This window comes from Budorcas taxicolor, chromosome 23 (genome assembly GCF_023091745.1).
Source record: "Budorcas taxicolor isolate Tak-1 chromosome 23, Takin1.1, whole genome shotgun sequence".
In the NCBI taxonomy this organism is placed as follows: domain Eukaryota; kingdom Metazoa; phylum Chordata; class Mammalia; order Artiodactyla; family Bovidae; genus Budorcas; species Budorcas taxicolor.
The window spans coordinates 43,485,268-43,499,884 of NC_068932.1; the positions used below are offsets into that span (position 1 = coordinate 43,485,268).

Here is a 14,617-nt window from a genome sequence, read left to right on the forward strand (position 1 = left end):
AGGGAGCCAGATGCCTGGCGAGGACATGCAGCTCCCGATGGTCAGAAGGAAGGAGGCCCCTTGCTTGTCTGCTCAGGAAGTTGGCTGATTGTTCCTGTCTCTGCCAGCTCCCAGCAGACGGCCACCGTAGGGATGCCCCTGACCTCAGGGAGCTCAGGATTTGGAGGGAGTGTCACCCGGGCACCCAGACACTGCAGCAGAGTGTAACCATTTCTCCAGTGGGGTCAACACAGGTTGACCACAGAGCACAGAAGGGGCACCTAACTGAGACGAGGGCCAGGGGCAAGGCTTCAGGGAAGGCTTCCTGGAGGAGGTGGCTTGTTCCTTGAGAAATGAGTCCCGGAAAGCCAGTGATGCTGGGGCAGGGCAGCAAATTCAGAGACTCGCACGGGCAGGCAGGAAATGTGGTGGAGGGGACTGGGCCTGGTCTAAGAATGGGGAGACGATAGGGAGTGGTGGGGAGTGTGGTGAACCAGAAGCTGCTCGCCCACTCCAGGGAGTGGCTGCCACGCGGTATCCGCTGGCCTTGCCTATGGAATCCCCAGCCCAGGCTTAGGAGTCTTTCAGATTTTCAAACGAAGTCAAGTTGCCAGCTCCTGTTCTCGAAACACTCTTACGTGGGCCCCACCCGGACACATCCAGGGGTCCCCGGTTTGTGACTCTGGCCTCACTGTGCTTATGCATCGGGAAAAGGCTGAGGCAGGGGCTCCGGCCAGGGTTGGAGGTCAGGGGACCTTGTTTGTCAGCATGAGGAAGCCTCTCGAGTCTGCGAATGGGCCAGCGGGCGGCCATGCGGCACCACCCACTCACGTCTGCAAGCCCCAACTCGGTTCTCAGCACACCAGGTGCCCGCAGCCACCGGGCAGGGAGAACCTCACAGGAAACAGCTAGCGCATCAGGTCAGTTCTGGTTGAAAAGGTACCACCAGGCTGAAACACCCATAAACAGGCCCATTTCCTTCCTGCGGGCAGAGGGGCCCCAGGGCGGATGCCAGGGTCCACGGCTCGGACGCCCACTGCCCTCTGCCTGGTTCCTCCTTGGTGAAACAGGCCTGGCCTGGGCACCAGGCGCTGCAAGCCCAGCTCAGGAGTTCTGGGGTCTGCCATGAGGGGTGGGGGGCGGGGTGGTGCTCTGCAGCTCCAGGGTGGACCGTGCCGTTCTTTCCCTCATTGGTGTCTCACAAACACCCTGCTGTCCTCTGGGCGTTAGTCAAAGGTAGCAGACCCTTCCTGGGGCCCACCTCCGGCCGGGGGCTAACCCAGAGGCCGGGGTGCACCCCTGCCCACGGGCCTCTTGGCCTGGCTGGAGATCAGCCAGCACATCAGCGATTCCCAGACGCACAGTCTGTCCCATGTGCCAAGGGCAGAATCACTAGAGTGAGAGCCTGTGTTTAAATCCGGATACACAGGATTGAGGTCCCAGTGCTGCCATTCCCTGCCTGTGACTGTGGGCAGGCTCCCCCCCTCACCCCCCATCATGGGTCTGTGGTCATCTCTAGAACAGGCCATCCCACCGTGGGCCGTCGTGCAGGGAACATGGGAGGCGCTCCTCGAAGCCCGCCCGCAGCAGCCGCGGGTCTGGTGCCCAGCTATCCCCCTGGCCTTGTGGTGCAGTGTCTGTGGCTCACCCATGCCCCCAGCCCGGTGAGCTTTGCCTGCATCCTGGAACCTGCCTGCGGGCGAGGTGGGCCCTCGAGTCAGTGGCAGGTTCCTCTGCAGCCTCAGTTCACACACCAGGTCCAGCAATGCCTCCTCCTGGTGGGAGAGACTCCTGGTCCTTCCCAGCTGGAGAAGGGCTCAGCCATCCTGAGTGGGGTTCTGGGCCCTGGGGCGCCACATGTCTGAAGGAGAGGGGGTGTCCGGGAAATGGCCGAGGCTGCAAGGTGCTCAACACAGGTGTGACCCTCTCTTCTCTCTGGGGGGCACCCCTGCGCGCCCCCCTCCCGCCCCAGCCCACATGTGCACACGCACAGCCGGTGTCTTCCAGCTGGTGGGCCCGGGACCCTCCCCCATCTTTAGATCCTCCTACAAGCACAGGCTGCAGGGAGGGTCAGGGGAGGCAGCCAACCCGCTGTGCCCCTGCCCATCCCCCTGTGATGTCAGCTCCAGGCTCCACAGTTGGGTCCCCAAGGGGCCTGGCTCACCTGGGTGCACCTCTTTGTCATTTACACAAAGCCTCCATGGGGAGGGGATACTCTGGGGGAAGCTTTTCCTCCCCACCCCACCCCATTGCCCCTTACAGAGGAGCAGACAGCCAGACGGACAGGGGAGGCCCAGGCATCTGCCAGGAAAGAAGGCCCCTGGGGCGTTCCCCCACCCCCACCTTCCAGCAGAGCTCTGACCTCGGGGAGGCTCAGTCAGTAGAAGTGTGTCGCCGTCTGCCTTCAGGCCAGGGGACCCCAGGAGGTCCTCAGAGGGGCCGGAGGCCAGGACTGTCTAAGCCTGGGTTTTTATTTCAGTATATTACCCACCATGTGATTTTAAGGTGTCCAGAGGGGGCCCCCTCACCGTCTGCATGAGCGGGTTGGGTGACCGAGGGGCGGGAGGAGGGGCGCAGGGGGCTCCAGGCTGCTCTGCTCCACCGAGGCTGGGCCCAAACAGGTGAGACGGAGGGCGGGCAGTGGGGGACCCAGAGGCCAGGGAAGCCAAGGGTGTGGTGAGTGGGGCTCTGACACACACGCCTGAGGCCCGGGCTGGTTTCTGAGTGAGGCCAGGGATCCACGCCTGGAGCCCACAAGCGGTCCAGGCAGGATGACAGAGGGCGGGGGTCCTCATCTCTGAGGTGCCTTCCTTGCAAGCAGGGACTGAGTCGGAGTCCCGGTGTGAAGGAGGGCTTGGCGGCTCTTGGCAGGCTCCAGGCTCAGGCTCTGCAGAGACCAGCTCCTGCCTCAGTTTCTCCATCCACAGCAGGACTAAACCAGGTGCCTGGGGTGTCAGCCTGGGTCTGGGCCCACCCCACCCCACCTCTGAGATCTGTGGCCAGGAGCACCCTCCCGGGCCGCCCCACCGTGAGGTCGCACCTGCCAGCAGCCGGCGCAGGCCGGGGATCACTGGCTTGCCCCTCTGGGTCCTAGCAAACTGCTCTCTGGATGGCGAGCATCCTGGGCCAGCAGGTGGACTGCGAGAAGCCCCATTCATCTTTGGACCATGGCCGGTGATGGGGATCTCATCACCTGCCCTCAGAAGAAAGTGGACGAGGGCAGGTGGAAGCAGGTCCCGGCATGCACCCCCTGACGTCTACAGGAGGCCACGCACTGGCCTGTACCATCTTAGGAACAGGCGTTCAGGTCCCCGGGGTCTTGGACTCCAGCGGCTCAGCTGGAAAGACACCCTTGGCTCCGCCTTGTCACCTCCGGCCCACAAATCAAGGCCCTCTCTGCCCTTTTCTTCCAACTTCGTCAGCACAGCCCGGAGTTGGCGTCAGCCTCGGCTGGGTCACTCGCCCTGGAGCCAGGGCCCAGTTCCTCGAATCCACGTGACCGGCCAGCCTGCCCTAGCGCCCAGCCCTTGGCCACCCGGGGTGCGGCCAGTGCTTCCAAAACCATCCAGACAAGGATGCACGCCACGCCCAGTACGGGCAGCGCCATGGCCTCTGGTCTCTGCCCAGCCCTGTCCTGGAGCAGACCGGGCTGGGGGGTGGGGGAGGGTGGGGGTGGGTGGCCCTGTGTCCTCGAGAATGTCACAGGGAGGTCCCCTTGGTCAGCGGAACCAGGGAGGAGGAGGCGGGCGTGGCGACTGCGTCTTGCTGGGCTCCTCTGCTGGGCGTCCAGCCGCCATGTTCGGTGGGCCGGTACAAAGATGGGCCCTGTGAAGCTGTCCAGGCCAACACAGATTAGCCTTGTTCTCTGCCTCTGCCGTTGCCTCCTCCTCTCGCTCATGGGGTGTGAGGGGCGGAATAACTAGCAAGCGGGGTGCCCGTCTGGGTGGGGGCCTTGTTCATTTACTGGTTGGCAGATCCTTCCTGGGTGCCTGTGTGGCCCACGTGGGTGGTCACCCAGGCAGGAAGCCCGGCCCCTCCTTCTAGGCAGCTCAGGTCAGCTGGGGCTCGGCCAGCATGGTATGAGAGTTGGGGGCAGGGGGGCAAGTTCTGGGTGCTCAGAAAAGAGAGCAGCTTGCTACGGAGCATAGAGTTGGAGACGGGAGCAGGTGGGTGAGGCTTTGAAGGATGAGTAGGAGTTTGCAGGTGGAGCAGGACCTGGCAATCGTGCCTTTCTGGGACGTAGTGTGGACGGAGGTGTGGGAGAGCATGGACTGTCTGAAGAGGGGTGGGCTCTGGACTCAGGGCGACTGAGAGGACACCCCGTTAGGACAGACCTGTCTGCTCTGCGGAGGAGCTGGGCTGTGATGTGGGCAATAGGGAGTTTACCCAGAGAGAGGTGGGAGCTGGGGAGGAGAGAGGATCTGCACGGTCCCCAGGCTCACACTCAACCGGAGACTCCTGGACACCGCCCCCACACAGGAGCCTGGGAGGGCAGAGGCACCCACCTCCCCTCAGCCCACAGCCACCCAGGGAACCTGCCTCTGCTTCCAACTTCGGAGAATGACCTGAGGGCCATGCTCACATGGATGGCAGGGACCGGGATCTAGCCTAATGCCCCTTCTTCTAGAAGCTTCCTTGATCCCCACATTCAGTGCCACGCTGTCGCTTCAGTCGTGTCCGACTGTGAGACCCTATGGACTGTAGCCCGCCGGGCTCCTCTGTCTATGGGATTCTCCAGGCAAGAATATTGCAGTGAGTCGCCATGCCCTCCTCCAGGGGATCTTCCCGACCCAGGGATCGAACCTGTGTCTCTTACGTCTCCTGCATTGCCAGGCGGATTACATATCCCCTCCCAAATCCCCTCAGACCCCACACCCTGTCCTTCCGTTCTCAGCTCTGGTGATGACTTTGAATGTGGGACTGGACCGTGGGCTCGGGGAGGGCAGAGGGCAAAAGCTGAGCGGCCGAAGCCGGCCTCCCCTCGAGGGGCCCCCGGGTGCAGGCGAGGTGCCAGGTGCTTCATTCTCAGTGACCCCGCGCGCCGGACCACACGCCCACCTTACAGATGAGGAAACTGAGGCCACAGGAAGTGAAGAGACGCCAGCTGGGAAGAGAGCAGGGAGCCCGCCCTCCGTGGGCCTGGGGCGGCCCCACTCGGGAGGAGGTCCTTGAGGTGGAGGGCTGCTGCAGTCACGACCCCCATGGGGGCCCCAGCTGAGCCTCAGGGTACAGAGAGGGGCCTCTCCTAATCCCCCAGGGGGGAGAGGGGCTCGGGGACTCTGGTGTCTGCTCCGCCACACTTCCGTGTTCCGTTTCTCTTTCTTACCTTCCTCCCTCCACCTGTCTCTCTCTGCTCCCCACCCCGAGGGTCTCTCTGCCCGCTGCTGTCTCCCCCCTTTTCCCTCTGTTTTCTTTCTCTCTGTCTGACTCGCTTTCTCTCTCCTCCCTCCTTGTCCTCTTTTCCCGGGTGCGTGTGTCCCTGTCTGCCCGTTGGTCTCTTCTCTACTCCTATCTCACTCCTCCCGCCTCGCAGTCCTCCCGCCTCCCAGTCCTCCCCCCCTCGGTCCTCCCGCCTCCCAGTCCTCCTGCCTCTCAGTCCTCCCCCTCTCAGTCCTCCCACCTCCCAGTCATCCCCCTCTCAGTCCTCCTGCCTCCCAGTCCTCCCCCCCTCAATCTGCCTCCCAGTCTTCCTGCCTCCAAGTCCTCCCCCTCTCAGTCCTCCTGCCTCTCAGTCCTCCCGCCTCCCAGTCCTCCCCTCTCAATCCTCCTGCCTCTCAGTCCTCCTACCTCCCAGTCCTCCCCCTCCCAGTCCTCCCCTCTCCAAGCCCTCCCCCTCCCAGTCCTCAACCCTCCAAGTCCTCCCCCTCCCAGTCCTCCCCTCTCTAAGTCCTCCCCCTCCCAGTCCTCACCCCTCTCAGTCCTCCCACCTCCAAGTCCTCCCCCTCTCAGTACTCCTGCCTCCTAGTCCTCCCCCTCTCAGTCCTCCCTCTCTCAATCCTCCCACCTCTCAGTCCTCCCGCCTCTCAGTCCTCCCCCCTCTCAGTCCTCCTGCCTCCCAGTCCTCCCCTCTCAGTCCTCCCCCCGCCCCCCCCAGGCCTCCCCCTCTCAGTCCTCACCCCCCTCAGTCTTCCCCCCTCCCAGTCCTCCCGCCTCCCCCCTTCCTCCCGAGCACATCCAGCGCTGTCTGAGCAGGCCCTGCTCAAAGGCCAGGGGTGTCTCTCAGCCCCTTTGTCCGTCACCCTCTGCTTCTGTTCCCACTGCCAAAGGGCATGTCTCTGCTGGGCTTCTTGGTTCAGCTTCTGTAGTGTGACCTCTTTGAGGCCCCAAGGGTCACAGATCACCAGCCGGCATAGCCTGTAGTCTTCTCCCGACCAGTTCGGCCAGGCGTAGCGGCCTCGGGGGCCTCAGGGCGGGCGGGGCTGGACTGGGGCCCCCGGGAGAGCCAGCCGCGGCCCACGGCAGCGTCACGTAATTACGACATGAAAGTCCACGATTTCCTCTGTGTGTTGGCAAACAGCGGCTGGCTGCTAATGCAATCCTTTCTTTTAATGGATTCTTGAATTCAAATTATATGTAATTAAGCATAATTAGCTGCGTACCCATCTCGGCTTGTACTGCATGCCACGTGGGGCAGCCTAGGATCTCATTAGGAGGCATCTTCTTTCTCGGGCCGATTTCTGGTTCCCCCTCGGGGTGGAGTTGGTTCGACTGGACAGTGAACCTGGCCTGGGGGCTGGAGAAGGTCCGAGGTGAGCAGTCCTGGGGCCAGCCACCCCGGCGAGGATGGGAGATGAAAACTCGGTGGGGGGGTGTTTGCTGGAAGAGGTTGCGCTCTGCTTTGAGGACGCTCTGCCCGCCACCCCCACCCCATCGCGGTGGAGAGAAAGGTCAGGGATCTGACTTTGAGGGGCACACAGAGAGGGCACAGCGGGTGTCAGCACCTGGGCGGGCATGGCCTGAAGACATCCCCCTCCCTGACAGCCTCCTCCTGAGTGAGGGCTGGGCACCCCCACACGTCGGTGAGCTGGGCCTCAGGGCCGCCCTCTGCGCAGTGTAGAGCCGCAGCCTCGCGCACACAGGCTGAGCATGTGACAGGGGATGTCCCCTCGGGTCCTGCCTCCCTGCCAGCCCCACCCCCTGGCCCCCGCTGCAATGCTGCCCCCCCTCACCCAGCTCTTCCCTGTACCTCGCACTCCGATGGGTCTCCATCCATTCGTGCCATCTGTCTGCCCCCCACCGTCTCCCTGCCTGGCCCGCTCCCAGCAGCTGGCCGAGTCCTCACTGGCCGTGATCTCGGTGCCGAATCTGCCTCTGGGCCTGCCCCCTCCAGCCATGTGTGTCTCTGCATGCCTCCCGGGAGCACCCCCCATCCAGAGGCTAGGGACTCCACGCTCGGAGGTGTGCCAGCTCACTGGTGGGCACCAGGTGGGTGAGGGGTGGAGCTGTGCTGTGCTCAGCCCACCAATGAGGAAACCGAGGCAGAGGGGCGGTTTGTCGCAGTGGGTCTGCTGCCCGTTCAGGAGCTCCGTCTCCATCTCTCAGGGCCCAGCTCGCTGCGCCCTGGGCCAGGCCACTCCCATCTCAGGGGGAGCTGCCCAGAGAGGAGTCCCTCACCCGCCTGCTTCGAAAAGACCTGAGCAAGGGGGGCATCCCTCAGTATGTTCAGGGGAGGGGTTGTCTGCACCCTAGGAGGGCCTGGGCGGAGAGCCCCGAGTTCCAAGGAGGAAGACCCTCCTGCAGGAAGGGCTGTCCGCAGAGACCCCAGACCCACTGGGAGGCCATGAGTTCCCCTCCCTGGGGGAATGGGAAGGGAGGGGCCCTGGAGGGCGGACAGCCAGAGCCAGGGGCCCACGAGCCTTTGCTGGGGAGGCCCAGGAGGCAGTGGCTTGAGGCTTGTGGGCCATGTGCTCTGTGTTCTCTTCATTTCACAAACTTTTAAATATGTAGAAACCATTCTTAGCTCGAGTGCTGTTCAAAAACAGGCTGCTGGTACGGTTTGATCCGTGGGCCACAGAGAATATCCGCCACGATGGGAAACAGAGGCCTCTACATGTGAGTTTGGGCTTCCCAGGTGACCAAGAACCCACCTGCCAGCACAGGAGGTGCAGGAGACGCGGGTTCGATCCCTGGGCTGGGAGGATCCCCTGGAGGAGGAAATGGCAGCCCACTCCAGGATTCTTGCCTGGAGAATCCCCGTGGACAGAGGAGCCTGGCGGGCCACAGTCCGCGGGGTCGCAGAGTCAGGACATGACTGAAGCAACTGAGCATGCACACGTGGAATATGTGTTTATATGCGACTTTTTAATTAAACTTTCAAAGTAAAAATACCTCAAGCGTGACCCTACGTGTGTTTTACATGCGTGTCAAGTGCATGGAACGTGAACAGTGCGATGCTCTTTCCACCATGAGCCACCCCCGTAATCACCACCTGGGTCAGGATCTAGAACACTGCCACCCCATCCCCCAAGAGGAAACTGTCTTCTGGCCTCTGCCTGGGAGACTGGCATTACCCACTCCGGAACTTGACACGAACAGGGAACCAACTCAAGCCTGGGTTCCTTGAGCCCAGCTTCTTCCACCTGTCACGATGTCTGTGGGGGACAAAGGGTAGCCTGGCAGCCTGGGGGTGGCTCACTGTGGGTGGTGGTGGTGTCCTGGGCCCTTCGGACGTGTGCACGTACTACCCCGTTGATGGACATTTGTGCAGTTTCCACCTTTTTTTCTATTATGACCGAAGACGCCGGGAACATTCTAGCACGTGTTCTTGGTGAACATGCCGATGCCCTTTTGTTGTGTTGCCTGCCTAGAGTGGACTCATGGCTCACAAATAGGTGCCAACACCGTTGTCCAGAGTGTGTGTGCCACGTACAACTTTTTGACAGTTAACAAGCACGAATTTCAGCACCAACACCGGGTAATTTGGGTCTTAAGTTCCCGTGTTCACTAGATGTTTGGATCTGGCAAGAGCGAAATAATAATCCCTTAAATACCTCCACTGACGCAAGAGTTGCTGATCTGCGGGCAAGGGCGAGGGTCGTTGTGTGCTTGGCACACTTGAGAAGACCAGGAGCGATGCCCAATGCCTGCCTGCCTTGGCACCTGCAGGTGGCCTCTGCTGGGATGAGGCGCTGCCCACGGGGGCCTTCCTGGAGGGGTAGGAACATGTGTACCCACACGCCTGGAGGCTCCGGCACCCAGAATCAGGCCGGGAGTCACAAAAACCGGGTCAGATCTGGGTCTGCCCTCCTTGCTGTGTGACCTCGAGCAAGTCTCTGAACCTCTCTGATCCCCCATTTTGTCACCTGCTTCCACCCCGGGGACGGAAGAAGAGGATGGGAGATGGGTGAGGGCTGTGCCTGGGGGCGGGGCTGCAGCAGGCAGAGAAGTGGCCTCAGCCCATACAAGAGGGTGGGCAAGTGAGCAGAGGCCCTGTGGAGGGGGACAGGGCAGAGTCAAAGGCGGGCCTCCTCGGTCGTAAGGAGCATCCACACTTCCCGCTCCCACATCCCTGCCCCTCTCAGGTCTCAGCAGCCCTGGGCAGAAGGCCTCCAGGCCACCGGACTGAAAGAGAATGTGCCTGGGACGCCCCTGATGGTCCAGAGGTTAGGACTCCACGATGCCACTGTAGGGGGCACAGGTTCGATCCCTGGTCAGGGAGGCTAGGATCCCACAAGCCACGCAGCAAACTCACCCCCCTCCAGTCCCCGCAAAAGGTGCCTTTGCTCAGTTCAGTTCAGGTGCTCAGTGGTGTCTGACTCTTTGTGACCCCATGGACTGCAGCATGCCAGGCCTCCCTGTCCATTACCAATTCCCGGAGTTTGCTCAAACTCATGTCCATGAGTCGGCCGTCTCATCCTCTGTCCTCCCCTTCTCCTCCTGCCTTCAGTCTTTCCCAGCATCAGGGTCTTTTCCAATGAGTCAGTTCTTCGCATCAGGTGGCCAAAGGATTGGAGTTTCCACTTCAACATCAGTCCTTCCAAAGAATATTCAGACTATTCCTTCCAAAGAATATCCATCCTTTAGAATGGACTGGTTGGATCTCCTTGCAGTCCAAGGGACTCTCAAGAGTCTTCTCCAACACCACAGTTCAAAAGCATCAATTCTTTGGTGCTCAGCTTTCTTTATGGTCCAACTCCCACATCTATTCGTGACTACCGGAAAAACCATAGCTTTGACTAGACGGACCTTTGGTGACAAAGTAATGTCTCTGCTTTTTAATCTGCTGTCTAGGTTAGTCATAACTTTCCTTCCAAGGAGCAAGCGTCTTTTAATTCCATGGCCTTTGCTCAGGATGGCCATTTTAGGGTCAAGTGCTTTTTCAATATCAAAACTTTACAAAGGGGCAACATGACTTTTAGGATGTTGTCAGAACCCACTTCAGCCACTTCTTCCCAGGGGGCGTCCGAGGTGGCAGCCCCACTACTGGGTGGGTGCACTCTCGTGCTTGCCCAGGGTCCTTGGCTCAGACCTTCGGGTGATGCCAGCAGCAGCCCCTCCACGTGGGATGCTGCACCGGGGTGTCCCCCCGCCCCGCCCCTGCCACCAATCTCCAGCCCACGAGCAGTGTTGGGGGGGGGTGCCTTCCTGTCACCAGGGCCCCACACTCCAGTTGATAGCTCGCCCTCCAGGCCGCTCCCGCAACTGTCAAGTCTCCGGGGGTCGTCCCCAGGAGCCCACCCCGAGCCCCTGCCCCCTCCTGGGACTAAGGCTGCAGTCCCGTTAGTTCCCCTCCCCATCCTACTTCTGCTGGGAGCCTGGCTCAGCCTGCAGCCCCCGCATGAGGTGTGGGGGCCCCATGGACACCCGCCCTCATCGTGTGGCCTCACTGCCCTTGTTCTCCACGTCCAGTGGGGCCTCGGGGAATAGAGGAGGGCGCAGATGCAGGGTTTGGGCGTCCTCGGCCCCCAGATCTCAGCTGGAGAGCAGCTTTGCAAGGAGCCTTCCTCTGCTGGGTGGTGCAGCCTCTGGGGGGTACATGGGCCCCCCACCCACCCCGGGGTCTGGGTGGGAAACTTGGAGCAGGACGGAGCTCAGGGCCCCGCTGTCTGGGGCATGATGCTTCTGCTGGCAGCATGGACGGAGCAGGTGCCAGCGGCCACTCTGCCACGGGGATCTGAGGAAGCTACCCACAGGAGGGGCTCATGGAAGAGTCCGGGCAGAGCGAGGTCTGGGTGCTTCTGAGTTGGGGTGGCCGGGACTCCGGCATGGGGAGGACAGGGACTGCACCGGCCAAGGCCAGCCCAGCCTGATGGGACGCAGAAGGGCCTGGAACTCTCCGAGGGCGAGGCCGGGCCTGTGCTGGAAGCTGGGAAGGCAGTGACCTCAGAGGGCCACCTAGGGGTTACTGACTGGCTAACCCACCATCCTGCCCTCCAGGCCCAGCGACGAGCACCATCCGGAAGTCAAGGCTGATGGATACGTGGACAACCTCGCGGAGGCCGTGGACCTGCTGCTGCAGCACGCAAACAAGTGACGGGCCTTCTGGGAGGGCCCCGCCTCCTGCCACCCTGCCCCGGGCCCAAACCACCCAGGGTGCTGCCCTCGGCCCTGGACAAGCGGGCAAGAGGGTGCCAGCCAGGCAGTTCTGGGCCCCTGAGCCACCAGCTCCTCCTCTGTCTCCCTCTACTGACCCCCTCCTCCCCTCACCCTCCCCAGACACATCTCCCAGCCTCCTGGGGGGAGTTTGATCCCCGCTGATGGCCCATCCCATCTATTTGTCCCTCTGGAAGTCGAGAGGTGGGAAGACTTGTTGAATGCCCACACCCACCCTCTCTCCATTCACACCACGTCCTTTAAACACCTGAGTCCAATCAGGCGTTTGGCCACTGTCTTTGAGTGAACAGTCCCTGTGCTTTAGGGAGGCGCCTGGAGGAAGCAGGGGTCTCCCGGGCACTGTCCTTGCAGGCAGAGCTGAGCCAGGCTCCTTGGGACTGCCCGGCGGCTCCAGCCCCCACCCAGTGTCAGAGTGGGCACTCAGCACTACCCATGCACCTCCCAAACCATGCAGCCCCTCTCCCCATCCCATCCCCTCTGAAGCCAAAACAGTGGCTCCCAGGGCCACTCTGCCGTGCTTCAGCGTGAGAACTCGAACCTCCGGACGCCCGGTTGTGGGTGGAGGGTACCTGCTGGAGCCTTAACTCTGTAGACTTGTCACCCCCAGGAAATTAATGGTGAAATAAACTCCGCCCTGACCTGCAGTAACTCAGGCTCTAATTGCTCGGGGGCTGGGAGGACCGTCCCTGATCCCACCCTGGACTTGAACCCCTACACATCAGAGGGCCTGTGCCCCGAGACACCTCGCCTGCCTCAAGCCCTTCATTCAGCAGAGGGGGGGGACACTGAGGCCCCATGGGGACCAAGTGGATGGGCAAGCATGGGCCTCCGCTCAGGGTGGTGAGCTGTAGGCTTTCTGAATTCACCCACTGCCCAGGTTTCAGGTTTCAGAATCAGTCAGCAGGACAGATAACTTGATTGCTCCGTTTCTTCCCAAATCCGTCCAGAAGCCACTGACAGATCTTGGGAGACCTCTCATAAAAGAGCTCATGAGTCCTCCAGGACAGGACTCCCATGAGACAAAGGCAGGTGATGATAAAACGCTCTGCCTGAATCCGAGTCCCCTGGCCTGTTAAATCAGGATTAGAAAGACGGTGCTGGGTCTTCTCATGGAAATGAGAGGTCCACTGGTCAGGCTGGTGGTGTTGGCTTGCGAGGGAGGCGGGGCATTTGGCCTATCAGCTGGAAAATAGGCAGATGCCCTGCCCCTGGAGGGGGTCCCCTAATCCCAGCTCTTTAGGCGACGAGCTGGGTGCTATAGGCAGGCATGAGGTGGCTGTGATTCACCAGGGCTCGGAGGGTGACTGTGAGGGAGCAGGCTGGCAGTCTCCCGTTTGGCTTATTCCCTTTTTTCATCTTGCCCTTTTCGTGGGCCACCCTTGCCCGCTGTCCTCGGCAGGGGCCTGCAGCCAGGGTTAATGGGGCTCTGGAGGAAGGCAACTGGTGGTTCCCGCTTTGCAAGCTGCTGCCCAGGAGTGGGACACAGGGTGTCAGAGGAACAGCAGGTGCAGACCCCTGCTTTGGGCAGAGAACATACCACCTCCCGCCCTGAGCTGTGGGTTCAGTGAAGTGGACACTGTCACCTCCCCCTTTTACAGGTAAGGAAACTGAGGTGCTCGAATCAAAGTCTGACTCTGCATCCCAGGCCCTTTCTGGTCCTTTCCACAGTCCCTCCACGGGGGGTGGCCTGTGGTGGACCCGGTGGCTGTGACTTTCCAGGCGAGGGGCGCCCTGGCGTCCTCCCCCTGGAGATGCAGTGTCTTTCAGGATCGAGGTCCAGCCCTACTCTGGGGGCGCCGTGTACCGCCTGAGCCTCAGCCACTTTCTGTGTGTGCTGTTGCTCACTCAGTAGTGCCGCCCAACTCTTTGCAACCCCTGGACTTCGCAACCCCAGGCTCCTCTGTCCATGGGATTCTCCAGGCAAGAATACTGGAGTGGGTTGCCATTCCCTTCTCCAGAGGATCTTCCTGACCCAGGGATTGAACCCAGGTCTCCCGCATTGCAGGCAGATTCTTTACCAGCTGAGCCACCAGGGAAGTCCAAGACCCTGATGCTGGGAAAGATTGAGGGCAGGAGGAGAAGGGGACGACAGAGGACGAGATGGTTCTATGGCATCACCGACTCAATGGACGTGAGTTTGAGTAAGCTCTGGGAGTTGGTGATGGACAGGGAAGCCTGGCGTGCTGCAGTCCACGGGGTCACAAAGAGTCAGACAGGACTGAGCGACTGAACTGAACAGACAGTAAGGAATCTGCCTGCAATGTGGGAGACCCAAGTTCCATCCCTGGGTCAGGAAGATCCCTTGGAGTCAGAAATGGCAACCCACTCCAGTATAGGAAATCCCATGGACAGAGGAGCCTGGTGGGCTACAGTCCATGGGGTCGCAGACAGTCAGATATGACTGAGCAATTAACACGTAAGATGATAAAAGCAACATGTGTCATTATAGGAACATCAACAGAAAAGTTTAGACAGGAACCAGAGCTTCTCGGAGCCCAACTGCTGTTAACATTTGGGTGCGTTTCCTTCCACCCCGCTCCACGTGAAGATAAATGTTTGAACAGTTGGGATCGCACCGTACGTGGAGGGTGGTCCTGGGGTTTTTTGGGTGTTGATTCTCTCACTTAAGCCCCAGGAATGTTACAAGCCCTGTTTGCACATGAGGAGGCTGCTCAGAGGCAGCCTATGTCCTGGTGGCCCACGGATGGTTCCCCTGTTGGCTGTGGGTGGCCCTCAGTGGGGCCGGACCCAACAGCAGGCCCAGAGCTTGTGCTCGAGGTGGCGTCCCCCACCGCCCCCGCCCCTGGGGAGGCACCACAGGGGATGCTGAGCTGGGATGTGCTGTAACCAGACCCGAGCCCTGCCACAGATGTGGCCTGAGGTGGGCGAGTAAGGAGCTATTAGGGTCGTAGGTCCATCCAGGTCCACTCTAGGGGAGTCTGCTCTGCCAGTCATGGGGAGCATGAGGCAGGGTCTCTGGGCCCCTGGCCTTGGGACTAACAAGGCTGCCGGGGAGGGCATGAGGCTCCTCCCACCCCCAGCCTCAGCTTCGCCTCGCCTGCTTCATGAACTGCACATTCATGGG

The 14,617-nt window shown here is 61.2% G+C and overlaps 1 protein-coding gene across 1 annotated transcript in view; it reads left to right on the forward strand.

Annotated features, from left to right (window-relative positions):
• Positions 1–12,169, forward strand: part of LHPP (phospholysine phosphohistidine inorganic pyrophosphate phosphatase) — a 126,389-nt gene extending 114,220 nt beyond the window's left edge. Inside the window, exon 7 of the mRNA XM_052660920.1 lies at positions 11,356–12,169. Within this exon, the coding sequence (XP_052516880.1) occupies positions 11,356–11,452 (97 nt within the window). The 3' untranslated portion in view covers positions 11,453–12,169. The remainder of the gene's footprint in view (positions 1–11,355) is intronic.
• Positions 12,170–14,617: the final 2,448 nt, after the last annotated feature.